Source organism: Littorina saxatilis, unplaced genomic scaffold, assembly GCF_037325665.1.
Source record: "Littorina saxatilis isolate snail1 unplaced genomic scaffold, US_GU_Lsax_2.0 scaffold_1406, whole genome shotgun sequence".
In the NCBI taxonomy this organism is placed as follows: Eukaryota; Metazoa; Mollusca; class Gastropoda; order Littorinimorpha; family Littorinidae; genus Littorina; species Littorina saxatilis.
The window spans coordinates 1-27,949 of NW_027129718.1; the positions used below are offsets into that span (position 1 = coordinate 1).

The 27,949-nt window shown below is 40.1% G+C and overlaps 2 protein-coding genes across 2 annotated transcripts; both read right to left on the reverse strand.

Moving 5' to 3' along the window:
* Positions 1 to 910: 910 nt before the first annotated feature.
* Positions 911 to 1,972, reverse strand: LOC138957945 (uncharacterized). The gene has a single exon (XM_070328966.1). The coding sequence runs from the start codon at positions 1,970 to 1,972 to the stop codon at positions 911 to 913; it is 1,062 nt and encodes a 353-aa protein (XP_070185067.1).
* A 22,260-nt stretch (positions 1,973 to 24,232) lies between these two features.
* On the reverse strand, positions 24,233 to 24,684 carry LOC138957946 (salivary glue protein Sgs-3-like; the record flags this gene model as incomplete). The annotated part of the gene is made up of 1 exon (XM_070328968.1): positions 24,233 to 24,684. A coding segment is annotated over one exon (452 nt), but the record flags the coding sequence as incomplete, so codon positions are not given.
* Between the last annotated feature and the right edge of the window lie 3,265 nt (positions 24,685 to 27,949).

Below are 27,949 nucleotides of genomic sequence, written 5' to 3' on the forward strand. Positions count from 1 at the left end.
AACGTTTATATCAAAGCGAGTGACGAACTGACCTAAATCATTGACTGAAGCAAACGTTTATATCAAAGCGAGTGACGGAGTGACCTAAATCATTGACTGAAGCAAACGTTTATATCAAACCGAGTGATGGACTGACCTAAATCATTGACTGAAGCAAACGTTTATTTTAAAGCGAGTGGTAGACTGACCTAAATCATTGACTGAAGCAAACGTTTATATTAAACCGAGTGATGGACTGACCTAAATCATTGACTGAAGCAAACGTTTATATCAAACCGAGTGACGGACTGACCTAAATCATTAACTGAATCAAACGTTTATATTAAACCGAGTGATGGACTGACCTAAATCATTGACTGAAGCAAACGTTTATATCAAACCGACTTATGGACTGACCTAAATCATTGACTGAAGCAAACGTTTATATCAAAGCGAGTGACGGAGTGACCTAAATCATTGACTGAAGCAAACGTTTATATCAAACCGAGTGATGGACTGACCTAAATCATTGACTGAAGCAAACGTTTATTTTAAAGCGAGTGGTAGACTGACCTAAATCATTGACTGAAGCAAACGTTTATTTTAAAGCGAGTGGTAGACTGACCTAAATCATTGACTGAAGCAAACGTGTATATCAAACCGAGTGATGGACCTAAATCATTGACTGAAGCAAACGTTTATTTTAAAGCGAGTGGTAGACTGACCTAAATCATTGACTGAAGCAAACGTTTATATCAAACCGAGTGATGGACCTAAATCATTGACTGAAGCAAACGGACACTGACAGACCCTTGTTGGCTACAGCTTTATGACATAATGTGGTTGGTCAGTCAGTTGGTTGGTCAGTCAGTTGGTTGGTCAGTCAGTTGGTTGGTCAGTCAGTTGGTTGGTCAGTCAGTTGGTTGGTCAGTCAGTTGGTGGGTTGGTGTGTGTTGTTCGTTTGTTGGTCGGTTATTCGACAGATGGGTTGGTTGGTTGGTAGATGGGTTGGTTGGTAGATGGATTGGTTGGTAGATGGGTTGGTTGGTAGATGGGTTGGTTGGTAGATGGGTTGGTTGGTAGATGGGATGGTTGGTAGATGGGTTGGTTGGTAGATGGATTGGTTGGTAGATGGGGTGGTTGGTAGATGTGTTGGTTGGTAGATGGATTGGTTGGTAGATGGGGTGGTTGGTAAATGGGGTGGTTGGTAGATGGGTTGGTTGGTAGATGGGGTGGTTGGTAGATGTGGTGGTTGGTAGATGGGTTGGTTGGTAGATGGGTTGGTTGGTAGATGGGTTGGTTGGTAGATGTGTTGGTTGGTAGATGGGGTGGTTGGTAGATGGGGTGGTTGGTAGATGGGGTGGTTGGTAGATGGGGTGGTTGGTAGATGGGTTGGTTGGTAGATGGGTTGGTTGGTAGATGGGTTGGTTGGTAAATGGGTTGGTTGGTAGATGGGTTGGTTGGTAGATGGGTTGGTTGGTAGATGGGTTGGTTGGTAGATGGGTTGGTTGGTAGATGGGTTGGTTGGTAGATGGGGTGGTTGGTAGATGGGTTGGTTGGTAGATGGGTTGGTTGGTAGATGGGGTGGTTGGTAGATGGGTTGGTTGGTAGATGGGGTGATTGGTAGATGGGGTGGTTGGTAGATGGGTTGGTTGGTAGATGGGTTGGTTGGTAGATGGGGTGGTTGGTAGATGGGGTGGTTGGTAGATGGGTTGGTTGGTAGATGGGGTGGTTGGTAGATGGGGTGGTTGGTAGATGTGTTGGTTGGTAGATGGGGTGGTTGGTAGATGGGGTGGTTGGTAGATGGGTTGGTTGGTAGATGGGTTGGTTGGTAGATGGGGTGGTTGGTAGATGGGTTGGTTGGTAGATGGGGTGGTTGGTAGATGGGGTACTTTCTTGGTTTTCTCAGCTGAGGTGCACGAAGCGAAGGAGGATGACAGCCAGACTGGTGAGAACTAACCGCGGGGTGTGATTCGTTGACATGACAACACATCTCACTGTTAACAACAACAACAAAAGCAACAACAACAACAACAACAACAACAACAACAACAACAACAACAACAATAACAACACTAACAACAATAACAACAATAACAACAATAACAACAATAACAACAATAACAACAACAACAACAACAACAACAACAACAACAACAACAACAACAACACAAACAACAACAACAACAACAACAACACCACAACAACAAACAAAGACCGAACTCACCTGAGCCTCAACCAACATGAGGTGTAGGGAGCAGCACAGCAGGACAAGCAGGAAGGACTTCATGTCGGGCTTCATTTGTACAACAAGGAGTATGACTGCCTGAGAGGCGGGCACATCAAGTATATAGGAGTAGGAGCACATGGGAGATGTAGCACGTATGCAAATGAAGCAAAAATCAATCATTAAAGGGATAGTATCTACCCAGTACATGTTGTGTTGTTTAAAAGGATAGTATCTACCCAGTACATGTTGTGTTGTTTAACTAGCTTGCGTATTCCGTGTGCTATTACGTGTGCTATTCCTACTGATGCAAGTGTCGATCGCATGAGCGGTCAAATCCATGACCCCTGGCAAGAGAAACCGCGTGTCCCCAGGTATGGAAAACATTTCAGCGAAAATAACACGCCTTGACAACACAGTGGTAGACACCGCACATGACGTCACACTTGGCCTTGACCTTGAGAGAGATCATAACACGGCTGATAGTGTGTGGGGATGACACTGCACCGTGCATCATGTAGAACTGTTCGGCCTCTGACCTCGCTATGCCCCACGGACTTTCGAGCACGATATTAATTTTTTAGCCATGGCGGCCTTATCGATTTCTACAGTAAACATCCACGGTTTGCGAAATAGGGCAAAACGGAAAGCATTTTTTTACAATTTGAGAAAACAACAACTTGATATAATTTGTTTACAAGAGACGTATGTTACAGAGGCAGATGTTGATCGATGGGAAAGAGAATGGGGAGGGAAATTATTTTATTCATCTGCAACGAACCACAGCCTGGGCCAAATGATTTTGGTCCGAAAGAATTGTCCGTATGATGTAAAGTGTGTTGAGAAATCTAAAAGAGTACAGGAACTTAAGGTTCACTTGGATGATGAAATTCTGTATATTATCAATGTTTACAGTCCCACAACTGTTAATGAAAGAAGAACATTTTATAAGTTTCTCATGAATTATATGAATGAAGAAAACGATGTTGCGGAGATTTTAATTGTGTGTTGGACAATAATTTGGACATTATAAGTGGAGGAAAACATTGTGAAATAGACGTAAACAATTTTAAGAGTTTATTGAATGAACAAGGTTTGAATGATGTATAGCGTTTATTTCATGCAGAAGATAAAGAGTTTACGTGGTCTCGCAAGACACCTTTTATTGCGAGGAGACTCGATTATATTTTAGCATGTGATGCCGTATTGAACCGTTCTAATAATTGTAAAATACAATCAGTTGCACAAACCGACCACAGAATGGTAATTATGTATTATAATTTAACACATATAGTAAGAGGTCCTTCGTATTGGAAATTTAATGACAGCCGTTTGCGTGATTCTGAGTTTGTTGACAAAATGAATGTGTGTCAGATATGCCATTTATGGGTTTTATGTATGAACATGTATGTAATATGAGTACTTAAGTAATGATGAAATGATGCTGTTATTAGTATGCATTAATTGACAGAAGTAGACTCGTATCGCGAAAAACATTATTATTGATTCGCATGCCTGTTGGACCATGATTATGGGGCCTGTACTGTTACCTGTAGAGCCGAGTCTCCACGCACTCACGTGCAACAGGTGAAAAACCTGAATGTCCATTTTTTGTAAGGTGAGCTGTTAGACTTGTGTCGCCAGTCACCTAAGCTGTTAGCTTCACTTGCCCATTGAACATGTAAGCGGCAAGTCGGGGAAGATTCTTTGCTCGCGTGCTCAGGTAAACTATTTTTCATGATATGTTTTCGCTAAGGAACACTAGTATGTTTATGAATAAGCATTCTTAATATTCGCTGTTGTGTTAAGTATTCATTGTACTAGTTCTTAATCTGGATATTGTGAATAGTTGTTTAATGTGTGGATAAATAACTCGGACATGGATGGGAATTGAAATTGGTATTGACAGTAGTTATTTAAGAATTCGTGTGTGTGTGGTTGAATGTAGAGTGTAATTACAGCCCAGGGTGAATGATGAGTGAATTGCTGTGTGTGTTATGCCTATGGAAATACTGACTCAATAATTACTTTCACAGGAGTCTTCCCAGAGACAGAAGACGGAATTCGCGAGAGCTTGTTTGACCATTCAAGCAGACGCATGAAGAGATGAAGATGCACGAAGCAGAGCGACGTGATCTTAACCGGACTATAATGGACCACGCCAGGAGTCGCCGCGTCGGCTGGGTGATGGAGAAACAGAGATGAACTACACTACGCTGTTCTGGTGATGGGGTAACACAGTAATTTACTCATCTAGAACCCTGGGCGTATTGTGTATATGTGTGTGTGAATCCTAAACGTTTGATATATGTACATGCTTTACCAGTGAGCTATATAAACATATTGAGCTCCACGTATTTTCTTTTATTGTTGGAATGAATCGGAGGAGAATAACGAATGCGTATAAATGAAATAGTAGCCTTCTGACTGACAGTCGGTATTTTAGATAATTCATTCCTGACAATGTGTTTTTGGAACAATATATGAATGATCATTCCGAGGACAACCCCCACGACAAATGGGGTTTCTGTAAAATTCAGATAAGGGAATTCTGCATACGATTTAGTAAAAATAAACATAAGCAAAACATTGATAATACATTTATGTTGCAAAAGCAATTTAACAAAACAGATAAGAAATTGTCAATTGATACAAAAAATCAGGATTTGTTAATACAAAGAGAAAATGTGAAGCACAAAATTGAAATATTCAATATTCAAGAAGCAAAGAGTGCACAAGTAAGATCTCGAGAAAGATTTATTGAACAGGGTGAGAAAAACACTCGCTACCTCTTGAATCTTGAAAAGGTAAGAGCAAACGTTAAGATAATGGACAAATTAATGGATGATTCCGGGAATATGATTACATCACAAGAAGAAATAATGAAAGAGCAAAAAAAAAATGTACCACGATGTATTTGGACAAAATATTGATTTTGACGAAAATAAAGCTGAACGTGAAGTTGATGGATTGAATATCCCACAGTTAACACAAGAACAGAAAGTTGACATAGACCGTGAATTTACTATTGAAGAAATTGGCAGAGCATTACAGTTATTAAGGAACGGATCATCGCCAGGTTTGGACGGGCTTACAGCTAGTTTCGTGAAGTTTTTTTGGCCGAGACTAAAGACGATGGTTTTCAATCTCTACAAACATCCTTTCAAGTCAGTGAGATGTGGACTACACAAAAAAGAGCAGTTATTTCCTTACTCCACAAAGGAAAAGATTTACCACGGGACAGCCTAATTAATTGGAGACCAATTTTGCTAACAAATACTGACCATAAAATATTTGCAAAGTGTTTAGCAATTCGCCTCGCATCTGTCATTACTGATATTATTTCAGAAGATCAAGTCGGTTTTATTAAAGGTAGAAAATCAAGCGATGTTATTCGATTGATTGATGACGTAACAGATTTTATGAATCAGACAAATGAACCAGGCATTTTACTTGCCCTTGACTTTTCACGTGCTTTTGACTCAATTTCCAAAGATTATATGTACATGGCATTTAAAAAATTTGGTTTCGGTGATAACTTTTTGAATTCCGAAAAAATAATTACGAATAATACCACAAGTTGCATTAATTACATGGGATGGATCTCTGAGGAATTCGACGTATTAACCGGAATTCGTCAAGGGTGTAATTTTTCACCGATTGCCTTTGTCCTTGGCCTTGAACTTTTAGCCATTAAGATACGCAGTGACCCGAATATAAAAGGATTAAAATTCCCGTCATTTCATTCAAATATCAATTTGGAATATATTTTAAAATTGGCAATGTATGCAGACGACGTAACAATGTTCCTTAAAGATAAACACGATCTCCAACAAGTACTGTTAATAGTAAAACAGTTTTCATGTATTTCAAATTTACATCTGAATGAAAATAAAACAGAGGCAATGTGGCTAGGATCGATGAAGAACAGTCTTGAGCAATACTGTAATATAAGATGGAAAAACAGCTAAAAATTTTGGGTATAATATTTAGAAACGATATCGGTGCTTCTGACATTGAAGAGAATTGGTCAGTACGGTTTGATAGAATCGAAAGAATTGTTAGAATTTGGTCAAAACGGAATTTAAGCATTAGTGGTAAATTGTGTATAATTAAAACTTTTTTAATATCCCAGTTTGTATATGTTTTGCAGGCACTCTCTGCACCGACAAAAGTGCGTGATAGATTAAATACTATCCTTTTTAAATTTTTGTGGAAACGGAAGTACTCAAATAGTAAAGCTTTTGAAAAGGTGAAACGAACAGTTGTATGTAATAAAATAGAAATAGGCGGTATTAACATGATAAATATGCATAATATGCAGACATCCTTTTTGTTATGTTGGGCAGCCAGGTTACAACAAACGGATTTTGCAAATTGGCAATTGATTTCAAGACATTATTATGAGGTTCTTGGAAGCCAGCTGTGTTGCTTTAAATCAACTGCCAAACCGAAACAGTTTATTGGTCTGACCAGAGTTAAATCAAAATTTTGGCAACAAGTTTTAAAAACATGGATTGAGAACAGATATTTATTTCCTGTTCAAAAAGAAAGTATTTTTGATCAATGTTTGTGGAATAATGCAGATATTATTTTTAGAAAGAATGTGTTGTGTTTTGATAAACAATGTTATTGTGTCATTTGAACATATGTGTGCCATTGTCGGATATAGCGCCACAAGGCTGTTTGAGTACAACGCTTTGCACACGGCCCTCTGCGCGCAAGCACTGCGAGACAACACAGTTAAAGAAGACGCGGGTGACGAGCCTCCTGCGACCTGTTTTCAGGGCATGCTAAATAACCCTTCCCCGAAGAAGTTTCGTGCGATATTAACGCAATCCAAAGCCAGTGAACCCTGCTCTGTAAAATGTTGGTCCCACAAATATAACATTTGCATTGACGAAAAGTATTGGGTCCTGGCAAGTGCATGTACAAGCGAAGAAAGATTAAAGTTACTCCAATGGAAAATTTTACATAATATTTATCCCACAAATATTTTATTGCATAAAATGAAGTTAAAAGAACATAGTTTATGTAGTCTTTGTAGTGAAATGGATTATATTGAACACTTCTTTTGGAAATGTAGCAAAATGAAATTGTTTGGGGAAAATGTTAGTAGATGTATATTTGTTAATACGGGAGAAAATATTATATTAACAGAAAAAGATGTATTGTTTGGTTATTCTCCAGAAGTGCAAACCCCCATAAACAACTTTTTTTTTTTTTTTTTTTTTTTTTTTTCCCTTACACCTGTTCCTTGTCCCGGTGTGCACTCACGCCGCCCCGTCCCTGCACTCACTGTTCCATCCACATCTGAATTTCGTTCCGCTGCCAGACTTGTCGATTTTACAGACGCTCCAAAAATGTGTATCAGTAAGTATAGATATGGTAGGCCTATTGATTTAAATGTGATGTTAGGATATGAATTAGCGTTGAGATATTTCAGTATTGTGTAAATGTTGAAGGATAAATGATGATACGTTGTAGACGGATGCTTGATTTTTTTTATTAAAAGCCCCACCATGATGTGCTTGGCAAATTAAACAACAACAAAACAGATTTATTTTTGTTTTTGCGTTAATGTGTAGGGTCATCATGACAAAAAGCACTGTATTTTAGCAATGACTTGGTGGACTGCTTTATAACTTTCACAATATTGTAGCAATGACTTGATGGACTGCTTTATAACTTTCACAATATTGTAGCAATGACAGGGTGGATTGCTTTATAACTTTCACAATATTGTAGCAATGACTTGGTGGACTGCTTTATAACTTTCACACTATTTTAGCAATGACTTGGCGGACTGCTTTATAACTTTCACAATATTGTAGCAATGACTTGGTGGACTGCTTTATAATTTTCACAATATTGTAGCAATGATTTAGTGGACGGCTTTATAACTTTCACAATATTTTAGCAATGACTTTCTTTCTTTCTTTCTTTATTTGGTGTTTAACGTCGTTTTCAACCATTCAAGGTTATATCGCGACGGGTAGCAATGACTGGGTGGACTGCTTTATAACTTTCACAATATTTTAGCAATGCCTTGGTGGACTGCTTTATAACTTTCACAATATTTTAGCAATGACTTGGTGGACTGCTTTATAACTTTCACAATATTTTAGCAATGATTGAAGGACTGCTTTATAACTTTCACAATATTTTGCTTCCTTTCAAGACGTACTTCGAGTAAGTTTTAGAATGCTACAGATATTATTTTGTTCCGATGTTATGCATTGATCCTGGAACACTGTTTAAGCTCGTCATAGGAATCGTCACTTGTGTTAAAAAAAAGCATGATTGACTTCACATGTCTACAGACAAATGATTGATTCGTCACTTGTGTTAAAAAATGCAATAATGACTTCACATGTCTACAGACAAATGATTGATTCGTCACTTGTGTTAAAAAATGCAATAATGACTTCACATTTCTCCAGACAAATGATTGATTCGTCACTTGTGTTAAAAAATGCAATAATGACTTCACATTTCTCCAGACAAATGATTGATTCGTCACTTGTGTTAAAAAAGCATTAATGACTTCACATGTCTACAGACAAATGATTGATTCGTCACTTGTGTTAAAAAATGCAATAATGACTTCACATGTCTACAGACAAATGATTGATTCGTCACTTGTGTTAAAAAAAGCATTCATGACTTCACATGTCTACAGACAAATGATTGATTCGTCACTTGTGTTAAAAAATGCAATAATGACTTCATATTTCTCCAGACAAATGATTGATTCGTCATTTGTGTTAAAAAAGCATTCATGACTTCACATGTCTAAAGACAAATTATTAATACAGTCATATGACTAAGGTACCAGTTAGAGTTTATGTTCACCTGTATGGCCGATGATTTGGTTTGTCCGAATAGGTTGAAACTTCAGTCTTGTTCCGATTGCTTGGCTTGTCCGTCCAGGCTCAGATTGTAGTCTTTATAGAACGTATGTCGAGCCTGGGCATGCCTTGCATAAACGGAGTATGGGCGGAGCTAGATGACATGCGACATGTATATTGCCACGTGGATGTATCACACTACGGCAACCAATATCTATCGATTGGAATGTGTCCGATAGCTGAGCGATTCAACAGCAACAGTGTGATATGGGCGGAGTTTGATGCAATGAGGCGCGTCAGGTGAGGTGGCTGAAAAACGCCAACGGATATTTGTTGATTCCATTTCTTCCCTAGACTGTATATGACTTGCCCTCTCTTGCTTCTTTACACGTATACACTAAAGTGACATTGTGACTTGCCCTCTCCTATCTCTTTACACGTATACACTAAAGTGACATTGTGACTTGCCCTCTCCTATCTCTTTACACGTATACACTAAAGTGACATTGTGACTTGCCCTCTCCTATCTCTTTACACGTATACACTAAAGTGACATTGTGACTTGCCCTCTCCTGTCTCTTTACACGTGTACACTAAAGTGACATTGTGACTTGCCCTCTCCTATCTCTTTACACGTATACACTAAAGTGACATTGTGACTTGCCCTCTCCTATCTCTTTACACGTATACACTAAAGTGACATTGTGACTTGCCCTCTCCTATCTGTTTACACGTATACACTAAAGTGACATTGTGACTTGTCCTCTCCTATCTCTTTACACGTATACACTAAAGTGACATTGTGACTTGCCCTCTCCTATCTCTTTACACGTATACACTAAAGTGACATTGTGACTTGCCCTCTCCTATCTCTTTACACGTATACACCAAGGTGACATTGTGACTTGCCCTCTCCTATCTCTTTACACGTATACACTAAAGTGACATTGTGACTTGCCCTCTCCTATCTCTTTACACGTATACACTAAAGTGACATTGTGACTTGCCCTCTCCTATCTCTTTACACGTATACACTAAAGTAACATTGTGACTTGCCCTCTCCTGTCAGAGACAAGTCAAGAAGTCAAGTTATTCACACGGCTCGTGATTTTTGAGTTGATGTTGAGAGAAGCTGTGTTTTAGTCAAGAAGTCAAGTGATTCACACGACTCGTGATTTTTGAGGTGATGTTGAGAGAAGCTGTGTTTTAATGAAACAAGTAGCTGACGCGCTATATCAGTTCAAGTGTCTTTCTTTTCCACGTTTTCTGCCTGACAAGGGGCGAGGGTTTGGGGAGGGCGGGTTAGAGGGGTAGGTTGGTGTTTTCTTTTTTTAATTTATTTAGGTTTTGACTAATGTTTTAACATAGACTGGTAATCAAGACGAGGGTGGTGGTGTATGTGTGTGTGTGTGTGTGTGTGTGTGTGTGTGTGTCTGTGTGTGTGTGTGTGTGTGTGTGTGTGTGTGTGTGTGTGTGTATTTGTGTGTGTGTAGAGCGATTCCAAGAAAACTGCTGGACCGATCGTCATGAAACTTCCCAGTAACTGGGTATGATATTCCCACACTATTTTTGTCATAAGATATTTATCTTTAATGACGTCATATCTGGCGTTTTGTGAAAGTTGAGGCGGCACTATCACACCTTCATTAATTCATTGAAAATTTGGTCAAGCAATCTTCGATGACTAAGGGATTGTAATTCAGCTTGGAAGCTTAAAACCTTTATTGATGAGTTTGATCAACAACTATCTCAACATTTTGATTAAAATAAAAAAAATTAGCAATCGATCGAAAGATGATTTCATCGTATCCCAGCGAAGCTAGAGATATCCCAATAACGCTATACTGACTTCGACTCGAGGAATGCTCACGACGATAATACATGATATACTACGTGTATACTACATTGGGTGTGCACGTTAAAGATCCCACGATTGACAAAAGGGTCTTTCCTGGCAAAATTGCTTAGGCACAATTAATAATTGTCTACCATACCCGTGTGACTTGGAATAAGGCCGTGAAAGGTAAATATGCGCCGACATGGCTGCAATCTACTGGCCGTATAAAATTTCATCTCACACGGCATCACTGCACAGCGCCTAGAACTGTACCCACGGAATATGCGCGATATAAGCCTCATTGATTGATTGATTGATTGATAGAGAAGGATTCTTTGTGCCTGATTTGGGGCAGCAGTTGGGGATGGAAGTCCACAAAACATTGGGAGCATATTAACTTTAATACAGTAGCTGCTGTGCAACTCTTCGTTTTTTGATCAAACGCCGCCCAAGGCCGCTTCCGCCGGGTGGAATAACCCGAATTCCGAGTCTACAACATAATGATTGCGAAAGTAGACGACGTCAAGATATTTTAACTTATCCCCCCCTCTGCTTCTTTCTCTCTGTAAACTTGTAGGGCTAGTTATTTTTCGGTAACTTACCCAACAACCAAAATCACTTACCCAACAACGGGCCTGAATCCTCGATAGCTCATGGATAGAGACTGTACACATTGTGGATCTACTTTTTGCGACTCAAAAGTTCAGAACACTCTAATGTACAAAATATACATTTCTGGAGCAAACAATACAACCATACCGCATTTAAACTAGCAACTACATACTTGAACACATGAATCTCCATGTAAAATCCATGAGTTTGGTTGTTTTCTGAATTCAGATCTGCCGTGCACAATCGTTTATCGCAAGCAAGATTCCAAGGAAAAGTAACTCTCATACTTTGTCTAGCGACACGAGTAGTTCCCCTTCCAGATTTCGGATGCATCGACAAGACTGCAATCCGACGGTCAGTTTTCAACAATATTTCATTTTATAAACAGATCACACGCAATCAATTGCAAACATTTAATCAACTTAAAGAACATGCAGCGGTTTCATACACTATGTTGCCCCAGAAAACTAAACTTCATACAGTTTTTAACGTTGGAACACGGGTGTAAAACTTCGTCTGCTAGTCACATTCGAGCGATACCAAAACATGAACAGAACACACACTATCTGCCTTTACCGCCACAGCAGAATGACAACATAACTGTGTACTTGATTTTAGTTCAAAACATGGAAACTGACAAGAAGTGTTAACAAAATTGAATGATTTGCACGGAACTATACAACCGCGCATTAATCGATCGCCTGCGCAGGTAGACTGGTTGGGTGAATATGATTCGATCAAACTTTCGCACAAAAACTCCTCTTTTCTTTGAATAACTGAAGAAAGGAGGGATAAAGAGGTTACATACCTCTACATCAATGCGCCGTGACGTCATCCCCTCTCTTGGGCCCTCTCTTGGGTCTTGCATTCTTTACGCTTTTTGAGTGTGTAAGAACCTGTCATGTCTGTAATCTTTCTCCCCTGTGTGTGCGCGTGTGTGTGTATTTATCTGTGTGTACATGTTTGTGTTAGTGTTTGAGAGAGGTGGAGAACATTGTGTCTGTGTGTGTGCGTTTGTGCGCGCGCGAGCCTCCTTGAGTGTGTGTGTGTCAACTCAACTCAACTCAAATTTTATTGGCTTCAATTTTCACATAGAAGAATTTGTCTTGCGCTTGGGATTGAGACATAGGCAGAAAGTAAGAGTATAACATATAAAAACAGCATTCATATCACATTTCATGTATCACACACAGTAATCACTAGTATAGGCCTAGGCCTACAGATATCACATTGTCCCTGTATCACACATGCAAATGAATAGTATCACATTTTCCACGTATCACACACAATATATACATTACTGATATGTGTGTGTGTGTGTGTGTGTGTGTGTGTGTGTGTGTGTGTGTGTGTGTGTGTGTGTGTGTGTGTGTGTGTGTGAGAGTGCGTGCTTGTGAGTTGCCTCTCTCGCTGCCCTTCTATCATGTTGTTAGTGTATGTGCGTCTCTGTCTCTCTGTCTCTGTCTCTCTCTCTCGCTCTCTCCCTCTCTCTTTCTCTTTCTGTCTCTCTCTCTATCTTTTTCTGTCTCTCTCTGTCTCTGTCTGTCTGTCTGTCTGTCTGTCTGTCTGTCTGTCTGTCTGTCTCTCTCTCTCTTTCTCTTCGTCGCTGTCTGTCTGTCTGTTTCTCTATCTTTGTCGCTGTCTCTCTCTTTCTCTTGGTTTTTACTGTCTCTTACTCTAAGCTTATGTTTCCTTTTTTAAACGAGAGAGTGTGTGTGTGTGTGAGAGAGAGAGAGAGAGAGAGAGAGAGAGAGAGAGAGAGAGAGAGAGAGAGAAAGAGACTTTTGAATTTAGAGAGTGAAAGAGAGAGAGAGATAGAGATAGAGAGAGAGAGAGAGAGAGAGAGAGAGAGAGAGAGAGAGAGAGAGAGAGAGAGAGAGAGAGAGAGAGAGAGAGAGAGAGAGAGAGATCGATCGATCGATCGATCGATCGATCGATAAATCAAATCAAATCAAATCATATCACATTTTATTTTACGAGGGTTGTGGCATAAGCAATATAAACGAGCTTCTTTTCAACCAGCCCTCTCCCAGAGAGGGACTATTCTAATCTTAAATACATATATATATATATATGTATATGTATATATATATACAAACGTAAAACAATTGCAAAAGATAAGCATGACAGTAAAAAAAATAAAAATAAAAAGGCAGAAAAAACTATTCACAGGACTACCCAGCCAGCAAGACATTAGCGGCCGATAATCGGCCAAACACCCTTCAAAAAGTCGGGCCGGTGACGTCAAAACATACGACGCGGGTGTTGGCCCGACTAACTTTTGCAAAGAGGCAACGAGGCGGCCGACAGGCGGCCGAATACCTGTACTATGGCGGCACGCATCCGGTCCGATGTTAATCGGCCCGATGACTTGTTGGACCTGCGGCCCGACACCTTATGCCGACATCGGGAAGATATCGATTTCAGCGGGAAGACATCGGGACGATGTCGGCCCGCAGGTCCAACAAGCCATCGGACCGATTAACATCGGACCGGATGCGTGCCGCCATAGTACAGGTGTTCGGACGCCTGTCGGCCGCCTCTTTGCCTCTTTGCAAAAGTTAGTCGGGCCAACACCCGCGTCGTATCTTTTGACATCACCGGCCCGACTTTTTGAAGGGTGCCGGCCCGACTTTTTGAAGGGTGTTCGGCCGATTATCGGCCGCTAATGTCTTGCTGGCTGGGTGCAGCTACAGCAGTATGTACCCCCCCCCTCGCCCCCCAAGTGTAACAGTGCAAAATTCACTTAAAGCTACAGCTACAGCAGTACAACCCCCTCCCCCCAGTGTTACAGTGGAAAACAAACCTACAGATACAGATACAGCAGTATGTACAACCCCCTCCCCCCCCCCCCCCCCCAGTGTAACAGTGCAAAACACAACACCAGCTACAGATACAGCAGTATGTAGACCCCCCCCCCCCCCGCTAACAGTACAAAACACACCTACAGCTACAGATACAGCCGTATGTACAACCCCCCCCCCCCCCCTCAGTATTACAGTATAAAACACACCTACAGCAACAGATTCAGCATAGTGCAAAAATTACTTACAGCTACAGCCGTATGTACACCCCCCTCCCCCTTAGTAACAGTACAAAACACACCTACAGCTCCAATTACAGCAGTATGTATACCCCCCCCCCCCCCCCAATGTAACAGTGCAAAACACACTTACAGCTACAGATACATCAGTATGTACACCCCCCCCCCCCCCCCAGTGTAACAGTGCAAAAATCACTAACAACTACTGCAGTATGTACCCCCCCCCCTCCCCTACAGCTACAGAAGTATGTTACCCCCCCCCCCCCTGTAACAGGACAATACACACCTACATCTACAGCAGTATGTACACACCCCCCCCCCCCCCACTGTAACAAGACAAAACACACCTACATCTATATTTACAGCAGTGTGTACAACACCCCCCTCCCCCACTGTAACAGGACAAAACACACCTACATCTACATATACAGAATAAGATACAGCAGTATGTACTCCCCCCCCCCCCCCCTCACTGTAACAGCAAAACTAACATTGAGAGCCAAAAAAAACCGAAATCACTTACTCGCTCCATATCCGTCGGTTGTCCTCGAGTTGACGTCTGAATCTGATTGTCATTGCCAAGAGCCTGACTCACTGGCTACACAACTATTCTCACCGCCACCACGTGGCACTGGGACCAGCACTCAGATTGAGATCCCGAGGCGACATTCGTCTCGGATAACATATCATCAATGTGCTGTCCAACATTCCCAAAAATGTCTCTTCTTTCGATATTAACTTGAACTAAGAAAACAAATAAAATTCGCTCACGCGGGAAAGCAGCAGCCATTTGCACACTCAATCTTGTTTACCGTAAGGAAAGCTATTTGAATATTTCAAGTAAATGATGGCGTATTTTTAAAATGTAAAACTCATGATTTGAGCTCATGCTGTATTTGATTGCAAATATGCAAATAAAACTTACAATTAATTATCCTACTCCTATGTGAAAAAGTCAACAAATATGAATAATTTAGTTTCGCATTTGCATGGTCAGTCTCATAATGTCACGCCGTTGCTGGACCGACGCTTGAACAGGGGACGTAACAAATGTTAAAATAATGATCATCAATTTGTTATCTCCCGTAACTCTGCATAATTTTATCGACAGCAACATTGCGTCGGGCCGATGTCGGGGTTTATTACGTACATTTATACACAGTCAAACGGTATCGGCGCGACAACGGACGACGACACACGACATATGACGACGTCACCCGACTGAAATCGTCAGTCGGCCGACGAAAGCTTGCTAGCTGGGTATATACACGTTGTAGGCTATACATACATTCTTGCGTTATGAAACACTGATGCTTTATGGACAGATATGATCAATATGAAAATAATCAGAACGAAGTCTTCCATCACTGTGACTTTTCGTAATTTGACATAAGATGTAATGAGAGGTGTTTTTTGAAAGTATTGAGACTTGTTGGGACTCGAATGAATCCGGGAGAGAATTCCACAAAACGCTGCCAGAATAAGCTAAACTTGAGAGAGAGAGAGAGAGAGAGAGATTGGATTGGATTGGATTGGATTGCTGCCATCCCAGAGAGAGAGAGAGAGAGAGAGAGAGAGAGAGAGAGAGAGAGAGAGAGAGAGAGAGAGAGAGAGAGAGAGAGAGAGAGAGAGAGAGAGAGAGAGAGAGAGAGAGAGAGAACAAGAACAAGAACAATTCTTTATTTAACGAGGGTAATAGAGTAAGCAGTGATCTGCTTTTTTACATCTGGCCCTCGCCCTAAAGAGGGACTAGTCTAAAATTGCTAAAGAATAAGCAAGTAAAGAAAACTACTGCTACATGATTATAATAAAATGAAAGTAAGAACATATTATAAATTTACATACAATACATTGCTTAAATGAAAAATGTAAGTTCATTTGACATGAGTTAAGAATTATAGAGTAGATTGCACTGACGCAACAAAGCTGTAAATGCCATGCCCATTGACATACACTGCATTCGAAAAAATCAGTGTATATAAAAATAATAATACATTGTTAAAAAGCACCGGTTGTTGGTTTTAACAACCATTCTAGCGACAACAAATGTTTATTTAGACTTCATGAGATAAGACGTATATCTGGTCTTAAAAACGTTTGTGCTGCTAGTTTGCCGTAGGATTGTCGGAAGAGTGTTCCAGAGACTGCTACGTGAATAGACTAAACTAGATTTGAATAGATCAATCCTAGGCAGAGGCATGTTCAGTCTCATCAATTGGCGTGACGTTTTTAACGTGAATTTGGAAAATATGGTTTGAGGTACACATCCATGAATAATTTTATGCATAAGGGTACCTTTATTATAACTTAGCCTTGCCTTCAGAGCAAGATTGCCTAAGTTCATGTAGTCTAACTCAGATAGGGTTGTTTTCTTTAATAAGACTACTTTAAGCGCTCGTTTATGTAATCTAATTTGTGGTTTGAATGAATTTTCACTTGCCGAGTCCCACAAGGTAGACGCGTAGTCAATAACAGACTGAATATGAGCATTAAAGAATAATTTCCTGGCTTCCAAATTCAGAAAGTGCTTGATTCTAGATAATAGATAGACCTTCTTGGACACTTGTTTAGACAGTTGTTCGATGTGGTGTGACCAAGACAGGTTGTTATCAATGGTCACTCCCAAAACTTTATGATGGTCGACTTTTTCAACAAGTTTATCATTAACCGTTAGATCGTGAAATATTGAGGTTATGTTCTGGCGTTTTTGCCTAGTTGTTATTATCATGCTTTTTGTTTTTTGGGGGTTAAGGGACATGTGATTTAGCTCAGTCCATTTACTCAACTGGTTTAAACTTTCTTGCAGTGTTTCTGATAAACGACTTAAATTGGTGTTACTAGAATGTATGGTTGTGTCATCTGCAAAAAGTTCACATAAATTCTCAATGTGAAGGGGAAGGTAATTTATGTATATAGAGAAGAGGAGAGGGCCTAAAACTGACCCTTGTGGTACGCCATATCGTACATCCTGCATACTTGATGCTGAGGCGTTTGCGTATACAGCCTGTTGCCTGTCACTAAGAAAAGAAGTTATAAGTTCAACAGAATCAATCCCGAGTCCATACAATGTGAGTTTCCTCAGTAACAACTTGTGGTCAATTACATCAAAAGCTTTGGCAAAATCTACAAAAACAGTTCCACAAAATTCATTATCGTTGATCTTTTCCAACCACTGATCAACAAGAGAGACTGAGGCAGTGTGACAGGAGTGATGAGCTCTAAATCCAGACTGGTTAGGGTGAAATAATTGATTGTGGTCAAAGTGCGATAATAGGTGTTTGTTTATATGTCGTTCCAGTGGTTTTGATAATACTGACAGTATAGAAATCGGCCTATAATTTGAGGGGTCTTTCTTTTCGCCAGATTTAAACAGAGGAATGATTTTAGCCTGCTTGAGGGCTATTGGAAAATATTTTTGTTCTAAACAGAGATTATAAATGTAAGTGAGGGTGTCAGAAATTACAGGGGCTGATAACTTTAGAATCCTTCCATCAAGCCCGTTTATTCCCCGGGTACCCGTTTGCTTTAAATGAGTGAGTGCGTGAAATACTTCAGGCACCGTAAGCGGAGGAATATTTAACTGAGATGAAATTTGTTTTGAGTTACAGAAGTCTTCCAAAACTTCCAATTTATTTAAGGTTGTTTTATCGTTTATAATAACTTTTTCAGCTATTTTGGAAAAATGTGTGTTTAAATCATCAGGTGATATGTCCTTTAGGCAACTTGAAGTAGGTGCAGTCGTTTTATTTGTAAGTTCATTTATTGCTTTCCAAATGTTCTTTGAATTTTGTTTTGAAGAAGCAAGGTCTTGAAAATACTTTCTTTTTTTTAATCGTTTCATTGAATTAACTTTATTTCTCTGTTCTCTATACTCCTCTTCTTTACCGATTGACTTTAAAAAAATCACGATGATCAATTGCATCTTGTAATTCATCATCAAACCACTTAGGTTTTACTATGTGTTTGACTCTCTTAATTCTCCATGGAGCATGTCGATCATAAATGTTAGTGAAGGCATTCAGCCAGTGCGTTAGAGCAGCATCAGAATTCGTATGATTATAAACCTCAGGGAGAGAGGAATTACAGAGGTCACGGAGAAATGTGTCTTCGTTGAATTGAGAAAAGGATCTATATTTTATTGTCTTGTGGCCAGCTTTAGGAATTTGTATACCCTTTCTCGACCACGTTAGACAAATGGGAAAGTGATCGCTGCAACCACTAGCTGGAACACAATATTCAACAATGTTACGGTGATCAGTCATATAAATATGATCTATCAGAGTGCTGGTGGTTGCTGTGACTCTCGTAGGTGTGCATACTATTTGTTTGAGATTATAGAGGTTAAGCATATCAAGCCACATTTTGTTCTGTTTTAACAAATTAATATTAAAATCACCTAACATGATTATTTCCTTTGATTCGAGCAAGACTGCATCTTACATCTGTGTAAAATTATCTGACCAGTTTGCTCGCTCTGCAGGATTTCTATAACAGAAACCTATAAGGAGTGGAGGTGCTCTTTTCAACTTAATTTCTATCCACACCGATTCCACAAACTGCTCAAGGTGTGTTAATCGTGTATAACTAACTGATTCGCTTATGTACAATAGCAAACCAGTTTCTTTACTTTGCTGTGGGTCTCGTCGTAATACATTGTAACCAGGAATAGCAACATCAGAATCTGAAATCTGGTGAGATAATCTGGATTCTGAAAACCAAAAAACGTGAAAGCTTGAACCAGAATTTAAAAGCATAGTAGATATGTCAGTCATTTTGTTAATTGCATGGTTTATATTCAGGTGTCCCACGCGAAAACCCTCTTTAGTGGGCCATGTATTTGGACAGCTGCTCATCGTGAAACTATAATTATAACAGCGTTCTAACTCCTGAGCGTTAAAATGAATCGATATATCTACTGAAATATCTTGGTACAAAATAAAGAAACTAAAAGTAAATAGCAAACGAGAAAAAAAAGCAATTAAGAAACACAACAATATGTTATCAAAAAGGAATAGACACTGTAATGTGAAAAAGGAGACAATAAACTACTTTGAACGAAGAAGTAAGTTACTAATTAATACTAAGTAAATAAGTAAGTAAAAAGTGATACTGTAATAGCGATCGCAGACAACAACAATCAATAAGCAAGGGGCGACGTCTCCGAGACTGTCCAAAAGTGGTGATAAAGTTAATATTCGTACTTTCAGTTGAAGACTGTTGTCAAACAATGAGACACACGCACACTTGAACGCAAATAACGACACAGTTGTGACTAGATCAGTAGACACAAGCACACAGTTATTATCAACCTGACTTCTCAAAGTATAAGAAGAAAGGTTTCACACGTTGGAGTAAGTGTAAATTCACAGTCTTCGGGTCACTTTTGATTGAACACAGTCAAGGGTCGCACTAAAACACTGTAGTTTTTAAAGAGAGAGAGAGAGAGAGAGAGAGAGAGAGAGAGAGAGAGAGAGAGAGAGAGAGAGAGAGAGAGAGAGAGAGAGAGAGAGAGAGAGAGAGAGAAATGACAAATGACAAATGACAAATGACAAATTCTTTATTTACGAGGGTAATGGCATAAGCAAACAGGTGCTTTTTTACATCCAGCCCTCGCCCATGGGAGGGTTTAATCTAAAGATAATACGTTTAAAAAATGTTGGAATATCAATTAAAGAAGTAATAAAAACAAACGATGAACAAGCAAACGATTAACAGACTAAAAAAACAAACAAAAATATACATACAAGCGAACATGACATATTATTGTCAAAGGCATAATGAAAACTGTATCAATCAAGCAAAAACGTGTGCAACTTCGAGGAAAGAAAAATTCTGTGAACTGCATGAGGAATCAATGGAACAACTACGTTGCAAATAATAACAATGTAGCATTGTTACATAAGTCATGTTATGAAATTAATTAGGTACATGTATCTACTGAAACGTGTAAAAGGTAAAAATAAGGCATCAACAATATAAACATGTTCAGGCTAAGTGAGAACAAATGTGCCATGTATAAGGAATGAGAAATATCTGTCTTTAAAAGTCTTGGCATTGACGGAATGTCTGATACCGCTTGGAATTGAATTCCAAAGATTAGTCCCCGAAAAGAGTAGGCTGGACTTAAAAAGATCTATACGAGGCCGAGGAGCATACATTTTTGAAGGGTCTCTTAAATTGTGGGAAGTGAATTGAGAAGAAAGAGGTGCAGGCGCTCTTCCAATTATGAGTTTATGCATCAAAACGCCTTTATTGTACATGAGTCTTGATTTAGGAGGAAGGATGTTTAGAAGTTTATAGTCTTCGTTGGAAACCGAGACTTGTAATAAAATAACTTTGATTGCTCTTTTATGTGTACTAAATAAAGGTTTCAGAGTTTTTGCACTCGCACAATCCCAAAGTGTTGACGCATAATCAATGATTGATTGAATGTGAGCGTTAAAGAAAAGTTGCCTGGCATGCCTGTTCAAGAAGTGTTTTATTCTGGACAACAAGTAAAGCCTCTTGGAAAGTACTTTACAAACTCCTGTAACGTGATCAGTCCACGATAAATTATTATCAAGAATAACACCTAGAACTTTGTGTTTATTAACTTCTTCAACAATGTGATTATCAATCGTTAAAGGTGGAAGTTTAGATTTTAAGTTTTGGCGTTTTTGTCTGGTGGTAATAAGCATGCTTTTTGTTTTGTCTGGATTAAGAGCCATGTGGTTTAATTCGGTCCACGCTAAAAGCTCGTTTACACTTTCTTGAAGTTGTTTTGACAATACCTTCACATTTGAGTGGGAAGTGTGAATAGTGGTATCATCAGCGAAGAGTTCACAGTTACTGCTTATGTGTAGGGGAAGGTCATTAATGTAAATGGTGAAGAGAAGAGGGCCGAGTACAGATCCCTGAGGAATGCCGTAACCTATCGACTGCATGCTAGACATAGAGCCGTTGGCGCACACAGCTTGTACTCGATCAGAAAGAAAAGACTTGATTAACGATATTGTATTATTTCTAAGGCCGTACAGTGCGAGTTTCCTAAGAAGTAGGTCATGATGAATCACATCAAATGCTTTAGCAAAGTCAACGAAGAGAGCAGCACATAATTTATCTTCGTTAATCTTGCTCAACCACTGATCAACTAGAGAAACAAGTGCTGTGTGGCATGAATGATGAGTTCTGAACCCCGACTGATTTTCGTTAAAATGTGACATAATAAACTTGTTAATATGTTGTTCGAACGGCTTTGATAAAACCGATAAAATAGATATTGGCCTGTAATTGGAGGGTTCTGTTTTAGCCCCTGACTTAAAAAGTGGAATAAATTTAGCCTGCTTTAACACAACTGGAAAATAACACTTGTCGATACAGAGATTATACAGGTACGTTAAAGAATCAGCAAGTACAGGGGCTGCTAATTTAAGAATCTTCCCGTCCAGACCATCAATTCCACGGGTTCCTGTTTGCTTGAGGTGCATGAGTGCATTACATACTTCTGTTACAGTAATAAATGGAATGTTTGATTGCGACATTATATTTTTAGATTCACAAAAATCTGTTAGAATCTTCAAATCATTTAAATGAGTTTTGTCTTCGGGAACGACTTTCTCAGCTATGTTAGAAAAATGTTTATTCAGTTCCTCGGAGGATATGTCTTTAACAACAGAGCATTTGGATGTTGATTGTTTATTTGTTAACTCATTTATTGCCTTCCACATTGACTTAGAATTTTGTTTTGATGATGTACGTTCCTGAAAATACTTTTTCTTTTTCCATCGCTTCATAGATGTAACTTTGTTTCTCTGATCTCTATACTCATTTTCCAGCCCTCTTTTTGTCAAAATATCGCGATAATCCGCTGCCTCTTGCAACTCTTGATCAAACCATTTTGGTTTCAATTGATGCTTAACCCTCTGGGTTTTCAATGGAGCGTGTTTGTTATAAACCTTTAAAAAAGCATCATGCCAATATCCAAAAGCTTCATCCGGATCAGTCAAATTATAAACATTTTCAAGTGGGGAGTGCAACAAATCCTCAAGAAAATCTTCCTTATTAAATTTTGAAAATGAACGATATGTTATTGTTTTATGACCAGCGTGAGGGACTTTTACACCGTTACGGGACCAGGTGACACACACGGGGTAATGGTCACTGCAGCCGTGTATTGGAACACAGACTTCAGCTATATGGTGTAAGTGAGATACGTATACATGGTCAATAAGCGTTTTTGAGGTGTTTGTTACCCTTGTGGGGGTTTGCACAACCTGATTTGAATTATAACATTCAAATATATCTAACCATACTTTATTTGGTTTAAGTAAATCAATGTTAAAATCACCAAGGATTACTGTTTCTTTTCCCTCGAGCAAAACTGCGTCTAACATGGAAGAGAGATTATCCCTCCAGTTCACTCGTTCAGATGGGTTCCTGTAGCAGAAACCAAGTTGTATCGCTGGGGCTCTTTTTAATTTTACTTCTATCCACACTGATTCAACAGAGTGTTGCACTAGGTGGGTAAGGCGTGTCAAAGTTAAGGATTCACTGATATAGAGTAATAATCCAGTTTCTGTGTGTGTCTGTGCATCTCTGCGTAAAATGACATAACCCGGGATTGTGAGCTCGGAGTCTGCTACTTTACTCGACAGCCTAGACTCTGACAATCCAAAAATATGAAAAGGTTTACCAGAGTTATACAGGATTGACGAGATGTCTGCTAACTTATTAATGGCATGATTTATGTTTAGGTGTCCAATTCGCATGCCCTCTTTTGTGGGCCATGCACTGCGACAGTTCATCATACGATGTGGTTAGTCTGTCAGTAAGACAATTACATAAACATACAAAAGAAGAAATGCACAAGAAAATCTGAAGAAAAATAAGATAAAAATAAAAATGGTAATGACGCCGTTTATATAATGGTATTTAAAAGAAACCGCAGCTAAAAACGAAGTACCTATAGTTAATTACGTCAGTAGGCACGTCAAACCGGAGGTAGCAACAGCTATATATTTCTCTTCGTTCAGGCACTCAGTCTATGATGAGGTGAAGGAGAAACGTTGAAAGTCCTTTTTGGTCCCAAGCAGAAAAAAATTTACTTCCGTGTCATATGAACAATACTGTTTTCTGCTTCCTTAGGCTAGCAAGAAAAAAGAGAGAGAGAGAGAGAGAGAGAGAGAGAGAGAGAGAGAGAGAGAGAGAGAGAGAGAGAGAGAGAGAGAGAGAGAGAGAGAGAGAGAGAGAGAGAGAGAGAGAGAGAGAGAGAGAGAGAGAGAGAGAGTTTATTATTTCGCGATTCCTAAAACGTACATATATGCTATGTTAGGATTAAACACAGAAAAACCTTTAATAGATAAAGTGACACGTGGATTTCAGTTTCATACATTTCCAGCCTGTGGGTCACAGAGAAGGCGAGAAGCCAAGCGTTCAGAGCCCACTGCTCGTCAACGTGTGGGTCACACAGAAGGCGAGAAGCCAAGCGTTCAGAGCCCACTGCTCGTCGTGTGGGTTGATGTGCCGGTCAAGAGTGTTTTAATCAAAACACCAACCTGGGGCGCCGTGACGTCACTTCAAGTTGGCTGTCAGTGTCAGTGATTGTGTTTCACGACGCGTTGTGTGTGACAAGGAGTGAACTCTGGTTTGGTCTGAGAGAGGGGTGGGGGGGGGGGGGGGGGGGGTGGGGGGTTGGGGCGGGATGGTCAGGGTGCGCAGAGGTCTTTACTGGTTGGGTCTTTACTGGTTGGGTCTTTACAGGTTGGGTCTTTACAGGTTGGGTATTTACTGGTTGGGTCTTTACTGGTTGGGTCTATACTGGTTGGGTCTTTACTGGTTGGGTCTTTGCTGGTTGGGTCTTTACAGGTTGGGTCTTTGCTGGTTGGGTCTTTGCTGGTTGGGTCTATACTGGTTGGGTCTTTGCTGGTTGGGTCTTTACTGGTTGGGTCTTTACTGGTTGGGTCTTTGCTGGTTGGGTCTTTACTGGTTGGGTCTTTACTGGTTGGGTCTTTACTGGTTGGGTCTTTACTGGATGGGTCTTTACAGGTTGGGTCTTTACTGGTTGGGTCTTTACTGGTTAGGTCTTTACTGGTTGGGTCTTTACTGGTTGGGTCTTTACTGGTGGGGTCTTTACTGGTTGGGTCTTTACTGGTTGGGTCTTTACAGGTTGGGTCTTTACTGGTGAGGTCTTTACTTGTTAGGTCTTTACTGGTTGGGTCTTTACTGGTTGGGTCTTTACTGGTTGGGTCTTTACTGGTTGGGTCTTTACTGGTTGGGTCTTTACTGGTTGGGTCTTTACTTGTTGGGTCTTTACTGGTTGGGTCTTTACTGGTTGGGTCTTTACTGGTTGGGTCTTTACTGGTTGGGTCTTTACTGGTTGGGTCTTTACTGGTTGGGTCTTTACTGGTTGGGTCTTTACAGGTTGGGTCTTTACAACACAATAGCGATGATATAGCTGTTATGACCTTGATTTGTTGTTCCAAACTTACAAAATGACAGTTTTTGCGTCGATGCGTTGATCTCAGGTTTTGATAGCAGACAAACTTCTTAGGCGCATTATGTTCGCGCAGACATGCACACCGCTACACGCTTTCTGACTTTGGAAAAAAAACTGACTCCAAGTGCATTCGATTTCACAACACAGTTGTTGAAACAGTTTTTAAGTTGTCAGTGTATGCTGCTGTCGATAGAAACATCGCCGTGGTACAGATGGGTAAACCGGAACCATGCGTCTTTGTTATTGACAATATGCTTTAGGATATTGAGAAAAATGGCCGACTTCCGTAGCATTATGCTTTGATGATCGGAAGAGACCATCCAATCACAGCCCCCGAATTCCCCCACGTGTTCATCAGAATAGCTATATTACCCGCTATTACGAGCTAGTCGTGTGACAGAGAGTTTTCTTGCACACGAGACTGTATATGTTTCACGACGGCTTTAGCCGGAGTGAAACAGCAGCAGTCGAGTGTGCAAGAAAACTCTCTGTCACACGACTAGCTCGTAATGGCGATTATGTCTCACAGCTTCAACAGAGGAGAGAACAAACATGTTTTGCGTACTCACGCTTGATAAACTTAAACACAGGAGCAGCCATTGTGGAGAGATCTACTTTTTGACGAAAGTGACCAAACAACTATAAATGACGTCTCGGTATATGTGAATGACGTCACAGTCATCGTCACAATCTGTATCTTTTGAAGCATCGCAATCTTCATGACGTCTTTCTGTGTCTGCATCCGCGAAATGTTTGTTCTTTCCGGGATCTTTGTCATCTATAGTGCCAGACTAACAGGCCTCCTGAGCGAGCCACTTTCCAAGGGCAGCTAAATTCGCGTATGGAAACAGTACTGTCGTCTGGGATGCCGTTTTCAGTATTCTCAGCGTTGAAGAATTTGTAAAGAGAAGAAACGACAACAGCAGGAGAAATAAAAGTCGTGTGTGCATTTTGGGGCTTTTGGAGGGACGATTTCGAGTTTGAATCCGTTCTTGCACATGCTCCAAAGCATGTAACATACAATCTTGCACACGTTTGCTTTAGTAGTGGCAAAGAAGGAAAGCGTGTGACATATATGCTTATATTAAGGTGTTACGAGTGTGTTCGGGTTGCGGTTCTTGCTCATGTTTATACTCACTGAGTTACTTCCCTTGGATCTAGATCTGGATCTGGATCTGGATAAACCGCCTGGGTTGGTGGTTTGCGGGTGCGAATGCGTATACGCACGGTTCAGTGTGCTTTCGCGAATGGGTGTGTCATATGCACGGCTAGAACTAAGATACTTCTTGATTTCAGTAAATAGTTTCATTACATGTCAACTAGTTCGTTTTTAAATGATTTTTTAGAGATCGCCAAGTGGTATTGTGTGAATAACATCATTCGATCGATTGTACGCACGGCGCCGTGCTTCTAGTAGCTCAGTCCATTCCTTCTTTCCGGTGTGGAAACAGACGTGTTTCTGGCGAAAGAATCGGCGTTTTCAACTCGCCATATCTTCATATTCATTCGGACTAGAACAACGAAATATAAATTTCTTGTAAAAAAAATCCCGAGCCTTGCGACTCTGGTAGTCATTTTCTTACGCGAAGCGGCCTTTGGTAGGTACGACAGTTTTAGTCCCAAGTATATCTAAAACGCACGTGGACGAGTTTTCAATGGCGTATTTGAAGTCTGTGAATGTTGTGATTACAAATCATTTCGGGGCACCCCTCAGTCTATACGCACAGACAAACAAATTGCATGGAACGAAAGTTGAGAGGCTGGACTGTAAGTTGTTGTTTTGACTTCTACAAATCTCGCAGGTCTTTTATGCAAAACAGACTCAAAATTGCATTGTTCACGCAAGTGTAGATGACGAGACTATCGAAGGAATGGAATACACTTGCCTACAGATATAATAGACAGACACTGTCTATTTATATCTATGACTTACCCTAGCCCATATGTTAGAATAAAGAACATACTTTGCTCTTTTGAATGATGTATGATTTGGCACTGTACACAGGATTTTAGACCTGCCCCCGAAGTGATTTTTCCATAAACCCGTCAAAAAGCTCACTCTGTTTTGGCCGTAAAAAGCGCCCAAATGAAGTCAATTTCTAACCTATGTCGTGTGTTCGAAGGAGTACATCTCAGCGATGCCATTGCCTTGCAACCTCAAAGAAATATATTTTAATAACCCGCTAAATGAACGTTTTTTTTTAGTGTGAAATAGTCTAAAAGCCGGAGATTTGCTTCGTTTCTTTGCTGCGACACAAAACCAAAACCAACTATAGATCTGCGGTGACATTATGAGTTCGTTTTCGACATTGCAGTGAAGTTGCGTGGATCTTCGACGATTCCCGTTCGGTTTAATGTGGATAGAGCTTTGATTGAATGTAACTGCTTTGAAAAGTTACAACATGAGTCCTTGGGATCGATGTTTTTCGGTAAACTTCTTCGTATCCTTGACTTTACTTTTTGACTTGAACAGATCCAGATCGGCTGGGGCTGTTGATCGCACACAGATCTATATGAAGTTGACTCGACACGGCGAACCGCCGAATCCGTGCCCTCTCGTCGGTCTTACCCCCAAATCCCTTACCAGCCTCAGACCCCACCTCACCATTCTAACCTCACTGGCGTACTATGTGTGATTATCCCTTCCTCATGAAAGAGAAAGTGGAGAAAGGGGAAAAATGAAGATTTTTTCTTACTACACAAGTCAGGGATAGTCAGGGATTGTTGACATGTACATTGTCAAGAGGTCAAAACAAATTTTAAAAGCTGTTGGACACTGCACTAGTGTTGCTCTAATCAAGGCGAGTCTGGAACAATAGGTTCACCCCACCAAAAAGTCAACATGGAATTAGTTATTTTTTTTGCCTTTTTGCTTGGGTACGGCCAAGTCAAAAAGGTGAATAGTCATAACAAGTTCAGTTTGGGG

Excerpts from the sequence above, each read along its gene's own strand:
- LOC138957945 (XM_070328966.1), bottom strand. The coding sequence starts at position 1,972 with ATGTGTTGTCATGTCAACGAATCACACCCCGCGGTTAGTTCTCACCAG.